Here is a 23,761-nt window from a genome sequence, read left to right as displayed (position 1 = left end):
CCCCCAGCACTGGCAACCACTAATATAGTTTCGGTCTCCATGGATTTGCCTATTCTAGACATTTCAGAAAATGGAATCATACAATATGTGACCTTTTATATTCTGTTTCCTTCTGTTAGCATGTTTCTAAGGTTCATGCTTTATCATGAAGCACTACTGAATACCAAGTAGTACTAGATAATATTTCATTATATGGACTAGTAATGTGGCTGAATAATACTCCATTGTATGGATATATCACATTTTGTTTATCCATTTACCATTAGATGAACATTTGGGTTGCATCCACTTTTTGGCTGTTATGAACACTGCTGTGTTTGAACACTGTTGTACACATTTTTGTGTGAACATATGTTTGCTGTTCTATTGATCCACACCTAGGAGAGGAAGTTCTGGGTCATATGATAGTCTTTAACTTTTTGAGGAACTGCTCACTCATTTTTTATTTCTTTCCTGAGAAATTCTTCCCCCTCTTTGAAAATTCAGGGCAGTGATTCTGGGGTTAGGATGGGTGAGTGTTTTTTTCAACTTCAGATGTCCTTCCAGAGATCTGTTATTGAGAATAAATTGAAGGCCTGGCATGGTGCTCCTCTCTTGACCTGAAAATGAAGTACAAAGATGATCTGACCTAGCAGGATAGTTCTTTTCATTTGTAGTTAGTGGGCTTTAATGCTTTTAGTTTTCTGTTTAAGTCTATAAAGAGATTGTTGGCAGCCTTAGTTGTTTTAGGAGGTAAGAATGCTTCTTAATTTGGATGTTATTTATCTCTTCTAATGGCTTAGCAAGGAGAACTGGGAATGCATCCAGTAAAGGTTTTTCATCTTTTAAAAAACTATGCAGAAAATTGCTCTATATGTAGCATTAGTCATATCCTTTCAAGTGGAAGAAAATATTTAATATTTAATGAATTTTGTTAGCATAATTATTTTGAAGATGTGATGGCAAACCCAGCTAAAACCATGGGTATAAAATTTGTTTGGGCTTTATTTTAATATTTATAGTAATTGTTCTACCTGATTGGAAAAAAATGAATTTCTAATTCAAACACTTAATGATAGGTGAGGAGATCTTTAAATATCTTAAAAAGATGATAAAATATAAGATTTAATCCAAGATAAGGGTATGAATAACATTTGAAGAATTTTGTGAAATGTCAGAAAAGGGCTGGTAGGCTACAAAGACCGTAAGATCAACTCTGTCTTTAAGTTATGAAGTCTCTACTATACAAAATAAGTATTAGAATCCTTGAGAAAAATCCAGGAATGTCTTAGCTAAAATCTCTGGTAATAATAAAAGCTTTATCAGCTAGAATGATATTACCAAAAATGTCTTGAGATGATGCAACTGTTTCAAGAATGGGTAGGCAAACTGTTAACCCTAAGGCGATTTAGAACTCAGTTTAAAAATATTTGAGAATCAAAATTATGGTATGAATGATTTTATGCTAACAAAGCAGTACTTACTTTAAAATATACTTGTTTCTTAAGTCATTACAGTAACATGTCAGTCTTTTGATTCCATTTTAAATTTTATAATCATGTTATTAATTTATCCTTATAATTGTCAAATAGAAACTTACCAATTTTATATACATTGTATGACTATTTATGGAAACATAAGACTTAGCATATTTATACATTTGTTCGATTTAACCAGATTACTTTAAGTACTAGGAATCTTTTGTGAGATAAATGAAATGCCTAAGTACAATATCTCAGGGTATTTAAGTTTGTAAATGCAACCAAATATAATTTCAAACTCTTAAAAATAATCTTTGGTTGGATGTTAGACATTATTAATGTAATGCTAAGTGCCTGACTTTTTTCCTACAAAGTATTAGACTTTGGTTTTTTTTTTCTTTAAAAAAACTGTAGGTAATTTACAATGTTATGTTAGTTTCAAGTGTACAGCAAAGTGATTCAGTTATACATATATATATACAGATGTTCTTTTTCAGATTCTTCTCCTTTAGAGGTTATTACAAGATACTGAGTATAGTTCGCTGCGCTATATAGTAGGTCTTTGTTGTTTTCCTGTTTTATGCACAGCAGTGTGTGTACGGGAGAAGGAAATGGCAACCCACTCCAGTATTCTTGCCTAGAGAATCCGATGGACAGGGGAGCCTGGTGGGCTGCTGTCCATAGGGTCGCACAGAGTCGGACACAACTGAAGCAACTTAGCAGCAGTAGCGGCAGCAGCAGTGTGTGTATATTGATGTCAAACTCCTAATTTATCTCTCCTCTATCCCCCATCCCCTCTCTTTGGTAAACATGTTTGTTTCATATGTGTGTCAGTCTGTTTCTGTAAATAAGTTCATTTGTGTCATTTCTTTAGATTCCACATATAAGTGATACCATGTGACATTTGTCTTTCTGTATCTCAATGTGATAATCTCTAGGTCCATCCAGGTTGCCGCAAATGACATTATTTCATTCTTTTTATGGCTGAGTAATAGTCCATTGTATATATGCATCACATCTTCTTTATCCATTCATCTGTTGATGGACATTTAGGTTGCTTCCATATCTTGACTGTTATAAATAGTGCTGCTGTGAACACTGGGTTGCATGTATCTTTTTGAATTAGAATTTTCTCTGGGTATATGTCTAGGAGTGGAATTGCAGGATCATATGGTAGTTCTGTTTCTAGTTTTTTTAAGGAAACACCATACAGTTCTGCATAGTGGCTGTACCAATTTAACATTCCCACTAGTGTAGAAGGGTTCCTTTTTCTCCATATTCTCTCTAGCATTAATTGTTTATAATTATTTTTATAATGGCCATTCTGATTGGTATGAGGTGATACCTCATTGCAGTTTTGATTTGCATTTCTCTAATAATTAGTATGTGGTCATCTGTATGTCAGAGAAGGCAATGGCAACCCACTCCAGCACTCTTGCCTGGAAAATCCCATGGACGGAGGAGCCTGGAGGGCTGCGGTCCATGGGATCGCACAGAGTCGGACACAACTGAAGTGACTTGGCAGCAGCAGCAGCAGGAGCATCTGTATGTCATCTTTGAAGAAATGTCTATTAGATCTTTTGTCCGTTTTTTGATTACATTGTTTGTGTTTTGGATATTAAGCTGTTTGAGCTGTTTGTATATTTTAGAAATTAATCCCTTGTCAGTTGCATCAATTTCAAATATTTTCTTCCATTCTGAGGATTGTCTTTTCATTTTCTTTATGATTTCCTTTGTTGTGCAAAAGCTTTTAAGTTTATAATAGGGCCCATTTGTTTATTTTTGTTTTTATTTTATTACTCTTGGAGACAGATCCAAAAAAATATTGCTGCAATATATGTCAAAGAATGTTCTGCCTGTTTTCTTCTAGGAGTTTTGTAGTATCCAGTCTTACACTTAGGTCTTTATTCATTTTGAGTTTATTTTTGTGCGTGATGTTAGAGAATGTTCTAATTTCATTCTTTTACATGTAGCTGTCCAGTTTTCCAAGCACCACTTTATTGGAGAGACTGTTCTCCATTGTTTATTCTTGCCTCCTTTCTTGTAAATTAATTGGCCGTAAATGCGTGAGCTTATTTCTGGGCTTTCTATTCTGTTCTATTGATCTATATGTCTGTTTTTGTGCTAGTAACATACTTTTTTGATTACTATAAGATTGTAGTATAGTCTGAAGTCTGGGAGTGTGATTCTTTCAGCTTCGTTCTGCTATCAGGATTGCTTTGGCTATTCGAGGTCTTTTGTGTTTCCATACAAATAAAATTTTTTTGTTCTAGTTTTGTGGAAAATGCTGTTGGTAATTTGATAGGGATTACTTTGAACCTGTAGATTGCCTTGGGTAGTATGGTCCTTTTAACAATATTGATTCTTCCAGTCCAAGAACACAGTGTTTTATGTGTTACCTTTCCATCTGTTTTATGTTGCCTTCAATTTCTTTCATCAGCATCTTATAGTTTTAATGGACTTTGTTCTTGTAGGCAACTATTTGTGGATTAGTTTGAGCCTTACAAGGCTTGGCTTTAAGCTTCATTGGAATAGATTTATAATAGGCATTATGCTATTTCTGTAATGAAATAAAAACAAAAATAAACAAATGGGCTTCCCTGGTGGCTCAGATGGTAAAGCGTCTGCCTGCAGTGCGGGAGACCTAGGTTTGATCTCTGGGTTGGGAAGATCCCCTGGAGAAGGAAGTGGCAGCCCACTCCAGTACTCTTGCCTGGAAAATCCCATGGACGGAGGAGCCTGGTAGGCTACAGTCCATGGGGTCGCAAAGAGTTAGACACAACTGAGCAACTTCACTTTTTAGTGCTACTAGAAGGCAGTGGCACCCCATTCCAGTACTCTTGCCTGGAAAATCCCATGGATAGAGGAGCCTAGTGTGCTGCAGTCCATGGGGTCACTAAGAATCGGACACGACTGAGCAACTTCACTTTCACTTTTCACTTTCATGCATTGGAGAACGAAATGGCAACCCACTCCAGTGTTCTTGCCTGGAGAATCCCAGGGACGGGGGAGCCTGGTGGGCTGCCGTTTATGGGGTTGCCCAGAGTCGGACACGACTGAAGCGACTTAGCAGCAGCAGCGCTACTGCTAAGACCTTCTCTGGTCTCCACTAAATGTTTTCAGGGTTCAAATAGGCTCTCTTCTGTAGGGGTTAGATCTCAAATGACTTCTACCCCTTTGTAAACTCTGGGAATTTTTCAACTTACAGCTCTCCCGTTATTCTTAGTCTAGCCTTGTGGAGTTCACCCTATGCGTGCATGGCTTGGTGTTCAGTTTGCAAGCTCTTTCTCCAGTAGCTTCCTCTTCTCCAGTATTCTGCCCTGTGAATTCCTGCTGCCTTAGACCCATTCTGCTAGAATTCTCTCTTTCTGAGTTGTGGTCTGAAATGTGCCTTTAGTTAGAAAGTGGCTCAGCAGTACAGAATCCACCTGCAATGCAGAAAATGTAGGTTCAATCCCTGGGTCAGGAAGATCCCTTGGAGAAGGAAATGGTAACCCACTCCGGTATTCTTGCCTGGGAAATTCCATGGACTGAGGAGCCTGGTGGGCTACAGTCCATGGAGTTGAAAAGAGTTGGACATGACTAAGCAACTGAACACACACACACGTACTCTTAAACTCCTGAGCCTCAGTTTCTTTATAAGGTAGGAATGAGTTTCTACCTCATACGTTTAAGGACAAATTAAGTGAGATAATGAACACAAAGCTTTTAGCACAGTACTTGGTAAATGGTAGGAGCCAAGTAAGTCTTTAACTGTTGTTTTTCTTCTTAATGTTGTTGTTCACTTCTAGGTCACATAACTATTTCAATAAATGTTGAATTAATATATTAGTTTTCAGTTTCATTATGTAACATTTTAACCTTATCTGTAGTTTTTAATTTGCTTGAAATTTATATAAAGTATATATATAGCATGAGTATGTTTGATAATATGTCTTCTGGTAAACTTTTAATATTCACATGTGCTACATGGTTAGAAGAGAGATTGAAATGTTGTCTTTTTTAATTTTAGAGACATACTACTACATTCCTCCATTAGTTGGTGTTGTTTTCTTGGCTCTAACTCCTATCTGGATTATAATAGCTGCCAAACATCCAGCCACAAGGACAGTTCTCCACTCAGGCTGGGAGCCTGTCATAACTGCTATGGTTATAAGTAGGTTAGTATTAAAGTGTGTGTGTTTGTGGGTTATTATATATGCATGTATCTGTGTATATATTAAAGCAAACCAATTGCCTATTTTTATTTCTCAGGTCTGTCATCTTATGTAGCCAACTCTTTATTATCCCAGGTGATTGAGATATAAGTGACAAGGATTATTGATATCAGTAGATGCATGGAACCTCATGTGCTACCAGTTTCATACCTTTCCCCAGCCAAATCCTAACGAGATTGTTGATTAAAATCTAGTGGTGTTTTTGTCTTTGTGTGAGTTTTAACCTGAAAAGAACATTGCTTATTTTAAGTTGCTCAGGTAAATATCAGAAAACCTTAGAAATGTACATACTGTTAGATTATTCCACTTCTAGACTCTGACAGGACTTAAAGATATACTTATGGATATATGCAAATCATTGAATTGTAAGAATATTTATCACAGTGGAATTTTTAATAACAAAAGAGAAGGAGAATAATTGTGAATAATGATTTCACTGTTCTAATAAAGTGAAACCTAAATATTTCACCAAAAGTTGGAATGCTATCACCAGATTGGCAGGAGAGGGCAAGGAAGGGAATTATGAAGGGACTTCAGTGGGGAGGGAAGAGAAAGAGAGACTAAATGCTGATCCTGCTGTTGGACGCCATTAGGTAAATGTCTGAAATTAAAAATCAAGGAATAGCAGTATAAACATACTGTTTAGAAATAGAGGAGTAAATGTCAGAAAAACCAGTTAAAGAAGTTAAAAAGAATTGCTAGTGGAGAGCAGGATGTGGGGTTAGGGCTAGGGACTGTTTTATATGCTTTGTGGTACTTTCACCTTTTAAATGATGCATATATATTTGTTTGATAAAAATACAATTTAATAAAAGTGAACCACTCTTGCCTGGAAAATCCCATGGACGGAGGAGCCTGGTAGGCTGAAGTCCACGGGGTCGCAAAGAGTCGGACACGACTGAGCAACTTCACTTTCACTTTTCACTTTCATGCACTGGAGAAGGAAATGGCAACCTACTCCAGTGTTCTTGCCTGGAGAATCCCAGGGACGGGGGAGCCTGGCGGGCTGCCGTCTATGGGGTCACACAGAGTCGGACATGACTGAAGTGACCTAGCAGTAGCAGCAGAAGTACTTTTACAATTTGAGTTTTTATTTTTTAAAAATATACATGTTTAAAAATGTTTCAAAGTCTGTATATCAACATGGTAGCAGTATAACTCTGAATGATGTAACTATGGTTGATTTTTATTTTATTCATTTTGTTTGTATTTTCTATCTTTTCTATAAGTTTTATTGCCTAGGTAATACAACTATTTAAAAATGTATTTTAGCAAGTGTTCCTGTTTTCTGCACAGCATTATCTATGTGTTTTGGCAGGGAGATTTATTCTTTGACGCGTAACTACTTTATTCTAGGAAATATGTATTTTTTTAAATTAGGGCTTAAGATAGTAAAATATTTCTAAGGATAACTATTTTTAGACTTTATAGTATACCATTTTATGGGAACTCCTAGAAGAATAAGCATATTAAGGCTTTCAGTTATTCAAGAACTAAAATAATAAAGATTTAATAATAAATTTTTAAAAATAATTTCCTAGTATTAACTATCCGTTAGTGGGAAGTACATTGGATATGATACTTTGACCATCAACCCTATTCCATGACAACATATAGTTCATTTTTCTGTAATATGGATTTAAACAACAGGATCCCATGAAATATTGGGACCGACACTGTTTTATATAATACTAGGTAGACCAACAGACTGAAGTTAACCAATTGATAATGGTCTTGGAAACAACAAAAAACATCTTCAAGCTCCACTGAGGTATTGATAGTATGTGTCTTGCCACTATATAAAAAGAAAAAAGTATGTTACTTTTCTGGACCTCTGTTCTCCAGGTCAGCTCCTCCTCTGGCTACAACTCATTATTTTAACTTAGCAATGATAAGACACTGTCATATACTATATCTAATGTGAACAGAATAAAAGTCATCCCTTAGTGGCTTGCTTACTTCAAATGTAAAAAAATACTCTTAAAATTTTTTTTTAACTATAAAGATAATAAAATGCACATGATTTTTAAAAAACAAATAAGCAAAGAAGGATATAAAGTAACCGTGAGTCTCCTATCAGTCTCAGCCCTAGGGATAAACATTATTAGTAATTTCTTATATGTCCTTCCAGACATTTTAGTGCACTGAAAGTACGTTTTTTTCTTTCTTTTTACAAATAGCATATGTAAATATTACAGACGAGAAGGAGAGCCCTGAAATGTGGGGCTACAGCTTATGCCATATTTTATTATCAACATTTTACTTTTGACATTGATTTTTACTGTTAATATCTTTTTTTTATTCAATTTTTTAAATAGCTAAATATTTATTTTTAAAAGTAAGAGTGTTTATATATAAAAAACAATTTCAAATTAGTCCATTTCCTTTCCTCTTCCCTAAATTACATGATTTTATATCTTTCAGCATTGGGGGCCTTATTCTGGACACAACTGTATCTGATCCAAACTTGGTTGGGATTGTTGTTTACACACCAGTTATTAATGGTAAGAGTTACTGTTTCATAGCAATGTGGTATCTTGGTATTCTTAGGTGTGAACAGGAATCTGAATTCAGAGGTCTCTCTTTCATTTTATTTCTATCCATTTAGTAAATAAATAAATGTTCTATTTTGTTTTCAGTACCAGGCTGTTGCTTGTGGTAATTACATTCCATGTTCTCAGTATACAGAACATATTTTTGAAAAAACTCTTACTTCATCTCTAGATATTAAGAGTCAAACATACTTGATTTTTAAAGTTAGTGTGCAGAATGAAAGAAAAAAAGTGTTAGTCACTCACTTGTGTTTGACTCTTTGTGACCCCATGGACTGTAGCCCCTCTGTCTATGGAATTCTCTAGCCAAGGATACTGGAGCCGGTAGCCACTCCCTTCTCCAGGGGATCTCCCGACCCAGGGATTGAATCTGGGTCTCCTGCACTGGAGGCAAATTCTTTACCATCTGAGCCACATAGAATACTTCAATCGTCTGTTATTATTTACTTTGGGCTTATCTTATATGCTATCTTACATCGTTTTATTGCTGCCCTCATCAGTTTTTGTGGCTAAATTAGATTTAGCTAGATTTAAGCATTGCTGAAGTCAACTCAGCCCATTAAAATCTATCATTCCTCTGCTGATCCTTTTCAGGTCTGCTTTATGTTTTTTCTTATCTATAAAATGGGAATTATAATAGTTAAATTCACAGGGATTTTTTTATGAATCCCATTTTTAAAAAGATAATTTTAATCCAGTCCCACTGGCTTTAGGGCTGGCTGTCATTAAACTGGATTTCATGATAACCTAAGCCAATATAATTTAAAGTAATTCTACCTGGAGGAAACTATATCAAAGGATATACACATTTAATATAAATCACTTTTTATATATTTATGGATAAGAAAATATGTTCTACAGAGGCAAATTCTGTAAAATCTAATTTCATATCTAAAATTTTTTTAAAAAATTATTTTCCTGCATCCAGTCTTAGTTGTGGCACATGAGATCTCCATTGCCACACACCAGTTCTTTAGTTGTGGTATGTGGGTTCTTAGTTGCTCTGAATCATGTGGAATCTTAGTTCCCCAACCAGGGATGGAACCCATGTCCCCTGAATTACAAAATGGATTCTTAACTGCTCAGCCACTAGAGAAGTCCCCATATCTAAAATTTTTACTTAACATTTTAATTTTTCAGTAAATGAATAAATTTACCCTAGAGATGCCCCTTCCAGTTTTCCTGATACCAACATTCTCCCTGCCCGTAAAATCACAGAACCATTTGATTCTACCTGGCTCTTCATCCTCTTTGAATAGATAATGACCAAACCTTGTCTATTTGTACATTAACATAATTTATCTGTTCATTTATTTATATAACAAGTATGTCTTACCACTAGTCCACTAATATTTCAGTCGAGCCATCAGTCAAGTAATACAGTAGTCTTCTTGACTCACTCCCTATTCAATACAAATTGAATGTCACTAGAAGACTGGTCTACCTTAAGCATTGTTCTTATTACATTTGTTTTAAGATAATGGGATTTAACAGTGATTTTCTCCTGCCTGTCCAATCAAATTAGAATTTTTCTCCCTAGCTATCAAGACTCTTCCTATATGCATACAACTATATCCTTCACCATGATTTGACTCTTATATTGTGACCATACAGAGATGTAATTTTCACTGCCTGGAATAGCTACTACTTTCTTTCCCCCTGTTCAAATCCTTTCCAATGACTATTATTTAATGAGTTTACTAGGATAAATATTATACAACAATGACTGTTAGAACTGTGTTGCCCAGCTAGAACTGTGCTGCCGAGCATTTTAATGAGAAATTTAACTTAAATTACAACCCCTTTAGCAGTAAGGTTTTAGTTTCTCTGTGATTTCACCTTCCATAAGAAAGTTTGCTGACGTGTTATCTTTGGAAATCTGTGTATGGTTTGGCATGGTGGTAAATCTTTTTTTCATCTCAGTAAGTAAACCTCTTAGTTGGGTATCACTGTAAACTCTTTCTAGTGTTAAATGCCGTTCATTAAAACATTGACAGAGAAGAGTCATTCCACGTTCCTCAGAAAAAGTGGAACTTCTGAGAATTGAATTTCATTTAAAATGTGCTAAGGCATGTACTATTTAAAAGATCCCTGTTTTGTCATACTCTTTATCATATCATCATCATCATCATTTGCTATTAGTAAGCCCCTACTATGTGGCAAACGACTTTTAGGTCTCCTATGCATACTATTTAATCCTCAAATAAAGATATGGACTTATATCTAGGGTATCTTTTAAATTTTATTAACATCTCTTAGAACCAGTAACGTTTTCTAAAATATATTTCCTGTAACAGTAGTTCTCGATATGTTAATAAGTATAATTTGAAAAGTGAGTTCTGTGGTCAGCTAAGTTTGGGAAACATTAGGTTAAAAAGATTTCTTTTCCACAGAATTCATAAAGCTTTTTCCATGCTAATATATGATGTGAACCTCCCCTTCTGATATGTATGTTGGCTAGGAGGTTAATCTAGGGCTTATTATATCTTTATCACAGTCTCTTTCAAACAGCAATATACCACTTTACATAAAGGATAAGAACCTTATCTCTTATCCTTTATATATAAGAACCTTATGTCTTAACCTTTTGCAGTTTCACTCTTTCTTATGAGCTCTTTTTGTCATATATTTTTCTTTGTTATAAACCCTGTAACATTTTTGCTTTCCACTGTTATATTTTTAAAAGATTAAAACTGACGGGTTGGTATCTTTTTATATTTCCCTATATATTTAACATTTTCAGCACTCTTCTTTCCTTTCTGTAGATTCAGATTTCCATCTAGCTTTGTTTTCCACCTGCCAGAAGTTCCTTGAATGTTTGCTGTAGGGCAGCTGTGCAGAGAAGACGGAGGCTTTAGGCCGTTGCCTCCCAGCTTCCTTCTCCTTCCTCTTCCTTTACCCCTCTTCTGACCGCTAAGAGTGTCTACTCTTAACCTCTATTCTTAACCTTTTCTACTTGTATCCCTGAAGAAGAGTGGACTCTTTCATCTAAGACTGGCCAATTCACCTTTACTAATTCACAATTCCATTACACCCCCACTGGTATTTTTTTGGTGTTTAATAACTATCTTGTACACCTGTGGCTGATTCATGTCAATGTATGGCAAAAACCACCACAATATTGAAAAGTAATTAGCTTCCAATTATAATAAATAAATTAAAATTATATTTTAAAGTATGAAAATTAGATCAGTGTCTTCTATGTACAGCTAGCAGTAAGACAAATTCCCTCTGTTATCATGATGCCTGTAGCTTGATTGAGATAGTGGCTATTTATGTTACAGAATGTAAAGAACGAACAATTAGTAACTGTTCTGAGCTCTTGGTACCTTACCTGTTGGATGTTACATGACAGGAGAACAACATATATGAAGTGTAGTGCTGTGGCTGCCGTGAAAACCATTTACCCGAGTTAAAATGAACTGTTTTACTTAGGGCTTTTACAATAGAGTAATTGAAAGACTTCCATTTAATATTAATTTTTGAATTAAAAATATGCAACTAAAAACACTATTTATTGAAAAATCTATATCAGTCTTTATTGATCTGCAATACCTCTTTTGTATATGACAGATTTCATGTGTGTGGATGTGTATGGTGGGGTTGAGTGTGTGTGGTTATCAGTTTAAAGAAATCCCGCTCAATTCCTGGTTTGCTAAGTGTTTTTAATAATAAATAATAAAATGCTGAATTTTATCAACTTTTCTGTTTATTCATATAATATAATCATATTTTTCCTTCGTTTATTTGTTAATATGCTATATGTATTATTTTCAATTATTAAGTCAGTCTTATATTCCTAAGATAAATCTGATGTTTTGGTGATGTATATTTTACACATTTAACATTTTGCTGGATTTGGTTTGCCAGCAGATTGATATCTTTTTACATTTATTTTGATTCACAAGATTGGCTTATAATTTTCCTTTTTTATATTGTCATTGTTGGATTTTGAACACAGAGTTATGCTAGTCTCATTATGTGAGTTTTTAAAAATGTTTTATTGAGTATAGTTGATTTACAATGTTGGGTTAGTTTCAGGTGTACAGCAAAGTGAATCAGTTACACATATATCCACTCTTTTTTTTTTTTAAGATTCTAGAGTCTTTTCCCAAATAGGCCATTATAGAGTACTGAGCAGAATTCCCTGTGCTATACAGCAGTTTCTTATTAGTTATTTTATGTAGAGTAGTACTCTTCTTTTCTAATGTAAAATTTAATGCTGTGAATTGATAAGTACTACTCTAGGTACCTCCCAAAAATCTCAATATGTTGTGTTTTCATTTTCATTAAATCCGGAATATTTTAAAATTTCCTATGTGTTTTTTTTCTTTGATTTATGGGTTATTTGGAAGGGTATTGTTTACTTTCCAGCATTTTGGGATCTATCTTTTCCATTGTGGCCAGAAAACATACTTTATATGTTGCGATTATTTCAAATTTATTGAAACTTGTTTTATGGCTCACAGTATGGTCCATCTGTGTGAATGTTCCCATGTGTATACTTGTAAAATTATATATTCTGCTGTTGTTGGGTGGTGTGTCCTATAAATGTCCTTTAGATCAAGTTGATTGATAATATTGTTAAAAAACTTCTTCATCGTTTTGATTTTTTATCAGTGTGGTCTATCAGTTGATGAGAAAAGAGTGGTAAAGTCTCCAAGTATAAACACAAACTTGCTCATGTCATCATCTCTATGAGAGAGGGATTGTTTTCTCTGTTTTACAGGAAGGCAGCTGAGGCATTGAGAAGCTAAGTAGCTTGGAGGTGGTAGAGGGTGGTTGACTGGGCACTTCACTATTGGAAGATTGGGGTGGGGTTGGTTGGCCATGTTATGGAGAGCCCTCCAAGTTTGAACATCGAACCTTTGCTCTGGGATGTTAGACTCCTGCCTGCCCCTTGGAGCAAAATGAAGGTCTGAAGGAATCCCACTGTTAATTATGCAGACTTCCAGTTCATCCTTATTTTCCATCAGTACCACATAGTGTCTGGTGTCCTTGAGGCCTGAGTCTCTCTTGTTCAGTTTCTACAGAAAACATTCCTTTATTCTCCCTCTTGAGCAGAACAGTTGTAAGAATGATGAGGGATTGCAGACATTTGCTTACTCCGTTCATTCACAGGCTTTAATTTTTTTTAGTGAAAACTTTTATATTTAGAATCAGCCAGCTGGACTCAGTTTAGATGACCCCAGTTTTGTTGCTGTTGTTGTTGTTCAGTCACTCAGTCATGTCCCACTCTCTGCGACCCTATGGACTACAGCCTGCCAGGCTCCTCTGTCCATAGGGATTCAGGCAAGAATATTGGGGTGGGTTGCCATTTCCTTCTCCAGGGGATCTTCCCAACTCAGGTCCCCTGCATCACAGGCGGATTCTTTACCATCTGAGCTGCCAGGGAAGCCCTATATGAGAGAGGGAGTCAGAAATGGATGTAGTTTCTTTCTCTTTCTTAAAAACTCACTTCTTTGTGTATTTAATTCTTGGCTATGCTGGGTGTTCACTGCTGGGTGCAGGCTTTCTCTAGTTGTGGTGAGTGGAAGCTACTCTCTAACTGCAGTGTGCAGGCTTCCAACTGTGGTGGCTTCCCTTGTAGAGCATGGGCTCCAGGGCATGAGGGCTCAGTATCTGTGACTCTCAGGCCTTAGTTGCTCTGTGGCAAGTAGGATCTTCTCAGACCAGGAAGGGAAGCTGTGCTCCCTGCATTGGCAGGCAGGTTCTTAACCACTGGACCACCAGGGAAGTCCTAGATGGGATTCCTTGCTCTGTGCCACCAGGGTTGGCTCCTTCAAGTGTTCCGTCCTGCCTGAGTCTATCTCACAAGCACTCATGGCATGCTTGCAGAAATAGTTGACAGTGGGTGTAGACACCCCTTGTGTCCAGGGTTCACAGGTATTCTTAATGGTTATTTTAGCTCACGCTCAGAATTCAACAATTTGAAATTTTCAGTTGTTTTCTTCATACTTGTTTTTATGGCTACTATCTCCTTCTCTCATAATCTGTCAAAGTAGGAAGAGTTTGGGTGTCCTAATTCACCCTGGGGTTACTTACCACCCTTTGGAATTAATTTTGCTTCTTGGCATTAACTCCTCTTCCTCAGAATACATGAGAGGATAATCTAGGTTAAAAGATCACTTTCTTGAGTATTTTTTTCAGTGTCTTATACCAATTTCTTTAGTAATCTCGTCAAGGAATGTTTAACAGGAGGATTCCTACATGCTGTTTCCCATAAATCCTCTGTTCCTTATCAAGTGGAGCAGCAAGCTGTTCCCAGGACTGAGGTCATTGTGTGAGACAGGCTTGGGTCTCCTTCAGTAAACATTCTCCTTATGACAAAACTGCTTAGTCTCGATCCCCTTCCTTGAGATATGGATTGTCTCCTGACCTTGTGACCATTATTAATCCCTCGCTCCCTTGGTAACGGTTGCTGTGTGTTTGGTTTTCTGATCTTTATCATTCTCGAAAGAAATTTCTTGTACAACAGCCTATATATACTCACAGAAAGATCATTAAAGCACCTTTGCTCCATCAGAGCTTAGGTCCCCATGTCTTTTTTGTTTCTCTCTCTCTCCGGCTAATTCTCTGGAGCGTAGAAACCCTTCATACTCACTCTCCTGCCTGGGCTTCCAAGACCCCCTCAAGAAGGTGCTCTGTGCCTTCATCCCCTCGAGAAGGCTCCCTGTGCCTTTCTGAGTGATGCAAGCCCTGTGTCAAGGGCTTTATTGTTTCTCTGCATAAACCAGGGAATATCAACCTCTTTCTCTCTTTCACTTTCTTATTGTCAACTCCAGACCGCCAGGTCCCAGTCTATTAAAGGACCCCAACAAAATCTGAAAAGACATGTATCAAGCCTTATCTATTTGAATAAATTTATTAAGATGATAAATGTGAAACATATTGTTACCTAGTTTTCCATCTTGATTGCGATAGTAATTTTTAAAAATTACTTACTCTGCTTTCAGACCAAACAGTGAGTTAGATTTGAAAAAACAATGAATGAGTCTTTCATAGCAGGAATTTTATGCCTTTGGAATATCTACATCAACATCAAATAAAGCAACATTTCAGAAGAACTCTTTGTTCTGTATTATTGGCCCAGGAGGTGACGTAGAGACATAAATTCAATTGAATTTGTGCAATTATTGAAAATACGAAGCTAACTATCTTGTTTTTTCTTCTGTTTCAGGTATTGGTGGTAATTTGGTGGCCATTCAGGCCAGTAGGATTTCTACCTACCTTCATTTACACAGCATTCCAGGAGAATTGCCTGATGAACCCAAAGGTTGTTACTACCCTTTTAGAACTTTTTTTGGTCCAGGTAGGTGCTTGTGGATTTTTGCATATTTTATTCCTGGAACTCTTCCTCTCTGTGAGTACAGGCAGGCAACATTTGTTGTATTTTGATTATGAATGTTGCCCAATTTTCTGTTTCTGAGAGCCAGATAGATTTTAAATAGAGTAAATGTTGTTCACTAAATCTTAGTGAACAGCAACAACAAGACTGCAGATCAATTCTGCAGTTGTTAAAGAACTTTGTATAGTTTTTCTTTTTTATCTTTCTCTTGGATATCTTGTTTATAAGTTAGGAAAGAAGAACATTGTGCATATAAGAAAACATTGTTAGGTGATTTAGGGAAGCATACTCTTTCATGGGCTTCCCTAGAGCCACTCTTCATGGCTCAGCTGGTAAAGAATCCACCTGCAATGCAGGAGACCTGGGTTCAACCCTGGGTTGGGAAGATGCTCTGGAGAAGGGCATGGCAACCCACTCCAGTACTGTTGCCTGGACAATCCCTGTGGACAGAGATGCCTGGCGGGCTACAGTCCTTGGGGTTGCAAAAAGTCGAACACAACTGAGCAACTAACCACATAGCACACACTCTTTCATACATTAATCTTTTTGACCTTTCTAAATGTAGACATTTGATCTCCAACAAGCAGAGTGAGAGGTGATAACCTCAGTTACAAGGACATTGTTATGTCCCAAACATATGATATCCAAAAAACTAAACCACAATTTTATTTATTTTTGACTGCACTATGTGGCGGGCATGCAGAACTTATGCAACCAGGGATCAAACCTATGCTCCCTGCCGTGGAAGCTCAGAGTCTTAACCACTGGACCACCAGGGAAACCTCTAAAGCACAATTTTAAACCTCACAATTCTTGAAAACTTTTTTTTTCTGATAAAAATTAATGTATTATAATAAATGTAACTTTTGAATGAGGTTCAGAAATACCCAGTCTTTTAATAGCAGTGAAAGCCTTCTAAAGGGAAAATAAAATTAAAATATTTAATGACCAAAAAATCTCTATTAGAAGATGATTAGGTATCATTTAGTTATTAAAATGATCAATAGTAAGGAATTAAATGACATAGGAAAAAGTACTTTCCAGTACTTTAAGAACTTCATATTTTTTCTTTTGTCTTCCCTCCGTTTTTATAATGTTATAGTTTGGTCAGTGTTCTTCACAGCAAGCTTTCATCAATCACCTTTCATTTAATTAATATATAACATACAGGGAAAATTTCTAAAAATTAAGCAAATTATAAATAATTAAAATTTATTTTTAGCAATTGAATTTTATGTGATTCTGTGTACTATAGTAGTAATAACTAGAAGTAATCCTCAAATTTTAATAACTATGATCTATTATTCACCAATACATGATTTTGTTTTTAACAACTTTTATATTTTATGTTACAGGAGTAAATAATAAGTCTGCTCAAGTTCTACTGCTTTTAGTGATACCTGGACATTTAATTTTCCTCTACACTATTCATTTGATGAAAAGTGGTCACACTTCTTTAACTGTGATCTTTGTAGTAGTATACTTATTTGCTGCTGTGTTACAGGTAAGAGAGAAAACCTCTTGTAATTTCTTTTATGTTCAGACTAATGTTAAAGTATAACTAAGTCTAAAAGCACAAGAAATATTTTAACATTTTAAAAATCAGCTGAATGCCTTCATATTGATCTTAAAACCAATAACTTTTATTTTTTTTAAACCAATAACTTTTAATACGATTTGATCAATAGACCTATTGGATTCCTATTTTCTGGATTCTGTGTCCTCTCTCTCTCCTTTGTTTTTTTTTTTTTTTTTAATTCTCTTCTTTAGTATGAATGTGTCTTGGCAGATAAATTCCTGAGGAAGAGTGCTGCATAGGAGAAAAATTTTTGAGTCTTTGCATGTTGTAAAATGCTTTGAATAGGTTGACTGGATATAAAATTCTGTTTCTTTTAAATTTTCTTTTAAAATTTTGAAAGCAAGAAGAAAGCTTCCTTGCTTTTTAACTTCTCCTGTTACTACTGAAAAGAAGAGCAGATGCCATTCTCACTGCTGATCTCATGGTACAAACCTACTTTTATCTTTCTAGAAGTTTCCAGAAAGAAAATCTTTTCCTTTTCCCTATTGTTTTTAAATTTCTTCTGGTACTTATCTATGAGTTTTAAAGTAATATACCTAAGTTTCTAGTTTATGTTTAATTCCCTTTAGACTTTTGCTAACAAAAGTTGAGGATTTGGGGGCTGGTATAATGCTGTATCTTTCCCATATGGTTATATCACAGTTCGGGGTTAAATTAGTAGTCAATGTTTCTGTCATTGGGTCCGTCTAAACATTGTTTGGGCTTCCTTGGTGGCTCAGATGGTGAAGACTCTGCCTGCAGTGCAGAAGACCTGGGAGATTCCTGAGTTGGGAAGATCCCCTAGAGAAAGGCATGGCAACCCTATAGTGTTCTCCAGTGTTCTTACCTGGAGAATCCCCATGGATAGAGGAGCCTGGCTAGCTACAGTCCATGGGGTTGCAAAGAGTCGGACATGGCCAAGCGACTAACACACACAAGCGTTGTTTACTACAGAGCCAGATAATGTACTATATTTCCTTTCTGTGTATTTTATTTTTCTTAGGGTTAATAATCACTTCTTTTTTCATTTGCCTCATTTTCTAGAAACCCATCCTTAATTTTTTCCAACTGTTGCATCTTTATTTTGGCTTTTTAGCCATGGCTTCTTGCTAAGATCTGTAAGATTTAGTACCTCCTACTTTGAGAAATCCTAACTTAAGAGATGCATTCAAACAATTCTTTGAAAAGGTACCATATGAATTTGGCCTTCAAGGGATTTGTAGGAGTGGGACTTGAGGATAAGTATGTGGAATTATTAATATTCCAGTCGGAAGAAACTGCATTGACAGTAATAATGTTAACCAAATTAACTGACATCTACTGTGTTACCTATATGACCACTGTTGTTCTAAGTGCTTTACATGTAGAGATTCATTTTATTCTCACAAGTACTCTATGAGATTTATTTTTCTGGTATAAATCAGTGATTTTAAAAGTGAAGTACATGCAAAACAATGCATTGTTTACATAAAGGAAAGATTAAAACTTCTGTTTATGTATGTCTACCTCATTTTTTAAAAATATTTCTTCTGTTTTTATGATTGATTTACAATAAGCATATTATCACAGTGTTAAGTAAAGTATACTTATTTATACTGAAGGACTGCATAAGCTAAAACTTTTGGAGATTACTGAGTAAAAGTATAGAAATGATAGAGCACAGAACTTAAGCCAAAAAATGAAAGTAATTCATACAGCGGATCTAACTAAAAGAAGAGAAGATGAGAAAAGGTTAAAAGGGTGAATTAGGACCAATGTAAAAAGGCCTTAAATACTCAACAAGGGAGACAAGAATCTACTCATAAAGTAACAAAACCCTTGTGACCTTATTGATGTTTTAACTTTTCTATAATGATTTATAGTGCTCGAGATTTTATTAGATGTCACCTATCATATCATTCATTCATTTATTCCTTCAGTTCAGTTCAGTTCAGTCTCTCAGTTGTGTCCAACTCTTTGTGACCCCATGAATTGCAGCACACCAGGCCTCCCTGTCCATCACCAACTCCCGGAGTTATTCCTTCAGTAAGCCTTAATTCTATTCATGATACTAGATGCAGGTATGGGCTTTAAATCCCAGGATGCATAAATTCAGGCCCTATACTCAAAGACTCACAGCCTGAAGAGAAGACTGCTGAACAAATAGCTGTATTATAATGTCACGTAATATAAATAAATGCTGGAAATAGCTATGCATAATTTGCTGTCAGAGGTTGGGAAAAAAGCAACTAATCCTATCTGGGGAGTAATATTTTTCTACTGTTCAGTAGGGACAGAAGTTATTTCAAATGCGTTTTTACTACTGGCTATCTTTATTGCTGTATATGCTATGGTCATTTATTATAATTTATTTTCTCCATGTATGTAAGTATTACGAAAAAGATGCTTTCCTCAATCTGATGGGAAATATTTAAGAGACCATTCTTTGGTCTATTAAACACACCATTTTTAGAGTAAGTTCCTATTTGTAACTTGACATCTTTACCTCATGGATGGATTTGACATTTATCTTTATGGTTCTTTGCCAAGATAGTGTCATGTACCATTTCACTTAAGTTAATGAAGGATATAAGACATTTATCTGAATTTATACAAATATTAGATTTCAACCTTATTCTCACAGTACACCTATATGTCTTCTGTTAGCCTCTGATGTAAATTCTGATTGTGGGTACATGCTCAGTCGTGTCCGACTCTTTGACCCCCAGGGACTGGGGCCCTCCAGGCTCCTCTTTCCATGGAGTTCTCCAGTTTTGAATACTGGAGTGGGTTGCCATTTCCTTCTCCTGGGGATTTTCCTGACCCAGGGATCGACCCCCTATCTCTGTTATTGGAAGATGGGTTTTTTTTTTTTTACCACTGAGCCACCTGGAAAGCCCAAATTCTGATTAATAATGTTTGAAAAACTAGAGTTAAGAAAAGAGTAATTACTAATCTCACTGTGTCTCCAAACCTCCTCTGAAAAGTCGGAGGGATATAGACAGTCCAACTTAAAAGATTTTTTAACTTTATGATGTGCAAAAGCAATAATGCATTCAGTGGAAACCATACTTCAGGTTTTGAATTTTGAGCATTTCCCAGGCTAGTGATACTCAGTATAATCCTTTCTTAAGATGTGGGCAGTGACAGTGAGCCACAGCTCCCAGTCAGCTGTACGATCATGAAGGCAACCAACCAATAAACCGATCCACTTAAGACCATTCTGTACCCAGACAGCCATTCTGTTTTTCACTTTCAGTACAGTAGTCAATGAATTATATCAGCTATTCAGTACTTTATTGTAAAATAGGCTTTGTGTTAGATGATTTTGCCCAGCTGTAAAATAATGTTAGTGTTCTGAGCACATTTAAGGCAGGCTAGGCTAAGCTATGATGTTCAGTAGGGTAGTTATATTAAATGCATTTACAGTGTTTTCAACTTACCATGGTTTTTTTGCCTGTAACCTCATCATAACGTAAGGAAGATCTGTAGTAGTACCTGCCTCATAGGCACTTTGGAGGATTAAGTGGTTTAATTACTTGGCTTCATAGTATATGCTATATGAGTGTTGGCTGATGCTGTTGTTATTGTTACTGTTATTAAACAGAGAATTATAAATGGTGAGTCATTCATCTCTGAGTGACAATTGAAATTTTTTTAATCTTGTAGTATTGATTGAATTTTCTTATGTGTCTTTTACAACTTTCATTTTTGTGAGTTTGTGTTTTTATTTCTCCCCAAGAATTAGATACCTGCCAGAGAAGATCTTTGTTTTTGTACCTGACATTGTATTATTCCAATGGAATAGTTTAGAATCTGTTGTAAATTCTCAATTCAAATCTTCATGCTCCAGCACTAACATATCTAACACATACATGAGCACACACATTCACGTATCTCTGTGGAGGCTTGAGGTTTAGATTAAAAATCTTGACCTTTCCCTGCCTACTTCACTTAATGCAAATATGGAAGAATAAAAACTTTTCAAAGGTGAAGAATTCTTTACTACTTAAGACATATATTTTAATATTCTTTACTCAGCTGGCTTCCTTTTTTGATCTAGGTTTAAACTTATATTCAAAATCTTGGTTGAAGTCCCAGCTCTTACTTAAATATTTCAGTCCATACCTGTCTTCCCGTCACTAAAATCTGTATTTTGATTAGCTATTCCTTAGTAAAATTTTCTAATGCATGCTTGATTTTTCTCTATCTAGATTCCTACCTCCTTGAGGGTAGAGACCAAGCCTTTTGGTATTCTCTCAAGACGTGATAGAAAAGTTCGGTTTTGTTTTGGTTTTTTGATTGGGGTCTAATTGCTTCACAGTGTTGTGTTCGTTTCTGCTGTACAACAAAGTGAACGAGCTGTAACATATATCCTCACCGCCGTCCCACCCCGCCAGGTCATCACAGCACCAAGCTGAGCTCCCTGTGCTAGATAACAGGTTCCCACTGGCTATTTGTTTTGTGCATGGTAGTGTATATAAGTCCCTGTTACTCTCTCAGTTCAATTCTTGATATTTCACTCTCTTCTCAGACCAGTATTCTTTAAGGAAACTTCCCCCCACCACCTAATTCCTCACCCAACAAAATGAAGTAAGTCCACTTGAAAGAAACTTGATATCAAACTTATTATAATGACGTAGTGACAATTCTTTGCAGTATTTTTGCACTTACTCAGATGCCATCTTCCTGGAAGTCTTTCTTGAATACCTAATTTGGTCTAAGTGCCTTTACTTTCTGTTCCCATGGCACCCTGTGAATACCATTACCCTAGCTTTTCCACATTATGTTGACATTATCTGTTCGTGTGTCTGTCTCACCCGTTCTACAGAAAGGGTCTTTGTTTTACTCTTTTTTTATTTTTTTGTCTCTGGTACCTTGCCCCATCTCTAGTGCTCAATTAGTGTTTGTTAAACTAAATGACTATATCTTGCTAGTTCTGTTTCCCCCTTCAGAAAGAGAAAACTTTACAACTGTATCTAGGTACCAGAAATTCCAGAAAAACCGAGAAATCTAAATTTTCTCCTTGCTCCAAATTTCCTCTTTTGCTGACCTAGGTATTTAAAATAAAAGGCAATGAAAAATAAAACACAAAATACCACAAATTCTGTTGGCACTCAGCTAGAATTGTAAGGATTTACTGAAATGTTTAGAGATGAAATAACTTAAATACTTAGAGATGAAATATAGTGCACTTTCACTTTAAGGGAACATGCAAGGTTGACTTCAGATAAAGCAGAATTGGAAATGAGTTGAAAATGGATGCAACTGAGGGAATAGGACATGAGAGTGGTGTGGGGACAGTTTGTATTCTACTTTTGTATATGTTTGAATTTTTACATAGTAAGGAATTTTAAAATGTTATTTATTTACTTGTTTTTGGCCGTGCGGGGTCTTCGTTACTGCATGCAGTCTTTCCCTAGTTGTGATGCGTGGGCTTCTCCTCGTGGTGGCTTCTCTTGTTGCAGAGCACAAGTTCTAAGGCACTGAGGCTTTAGTACTTAGTTGCCACTCAGCATGTGGGATCTTCCCAGACTAGGGATCGAACCTGTGTCTCCTGGTGGATTCTTAGCCACTGGATCACCAGGAAGTCCAGTAAGAAGTTTTTAAAGTTAAGGTTTTTCAGAGCATATTGACTTAGTAATTTTGGTCCTATAGCTGATTATTTCTTAAAGTAAAATGTAAACTTGAAATTGAAATTGTTTGGGACTTAGAATGGTTGAGTTCCTGTCTTTTTTTGTCCCAGGTGCACATTGACTCCATTTTTTGAAACTGTTTTTTAAATTTAAAAATCTACATACTTGTCACAAATTTCCTTGTTTAGGTATTTATCCTGTGTCTTGAAATTAGAAGGACCCTAATGAATGTGCTTTTGTGATGTGACGTTAAGTCCACAGAGAGTCAGTAGGTATGATGGATTGTGCTGTTACTCTTGTTCCTGCCCGGAGCCCAGGAGCAGCCAGAGTAATTGGAATATGTCAAGGCTGGAGTAATGTGCCGAAGGCATTCAGTTTAGTTCACCACCAGCAACACTGCATTTTGAGGTTTTTTTTTTTGTTTTCTCAACATTAAGAATGGGTTGGCACCAGGCTGACCATGCTGATCACCCATTCTACCTTTTATGCCATCAGTCAGCATTTATGAGACTGCTGGCTATGGCTAAGGGTACAGTTGCTGGCTTTAAACGAGAACTTTTCATCTGCATCAAATTAGCTCATGGAACCCACAACTTTGATTTCGTAGAACCAGAGTGTATACTTTCTTCTGCAGACTTAGAGATGATTGAATTCTTTCTCGCCAAGCAGTCATTTCCTCTGCCTTCACATCTTATTTATTCAAATGCTACCTTGACTGCTCGGAACCTGTTAATTTGTTAAATCAAAGGCATAATACAGTATTCCAGGCTATGACGGACCTTGATGGCCTTCCTTCTAAGATGTGCAAAAGGGAATTTTGATAACTCCTCAGGGTTTTCTAATTCACTTATTTGCCTTATTCCCTGCAGTCTTTTTCAAGGATATAGTACCTGGACAGTATAATACACCTGAGAAGGTGCAAAGATAACTGTCAATCAAATAAGCAGACTGATGATCTCTTCATCAAAGAAAGAACAGCATTCATTGCAGCTCATTTCCCTATTTAATTTA

The 23,761-nt window shown here is 36.1% G+C and overlaps 1 protein-coding gene across 2 annotated transcripts in view; it reads left to right on the top strand.

Moving 5' to 3' along the window:
- SLC41A2 (solute carrier family 41 member 2) overlaps window positions 1–23,761 on the top strand; it is a 145,019-nt gene that overhangs the window by 100,372 nt on the left and 20,886 nt on the right. For both annotated transcript variants that reach the window (XM_068969965.1, XM_068969963.1), the window contains exons 7-10: window positions 5,473–5,620; window positions 8,102–8,181; window positions 15,410–15,541; window positions 16,933–17,081. In XM_068969965.1, the coding sequence (XP_068826066.1) occupies window positions 5,473–5,620; window positions 8,102–8,181; window positions 15,410–15,541; window positions 16,933–17,081 (509 nt within the window). The remainder of the gene's footprint in view (window positions 1–5,472; window positions 5,621–8,101; window positions 8,182–15,409; window positions 15,542–16,932; window positions 17,082–23,761) is intronic.

The sequence above is a fragment of the Capricornis sumatraensis genome, chromosome 4 (genome assembly GCF_032405125.1).
Source record: "Capricornis sumatraensis isolate serow.1 chromosome 4, serow.2, whole genome shotgun sequence".
Taxonomy (NCBI): domain Eukaryota; kingdom Metazoa; phylum Chordata; class Mammalia; order Artiodactyla; family Bovidae; genus Capricornis; species Capricornis sumatraensis.
This window is presented reverse-complemented; position numbering and strand designations above follow the sequence as displayed.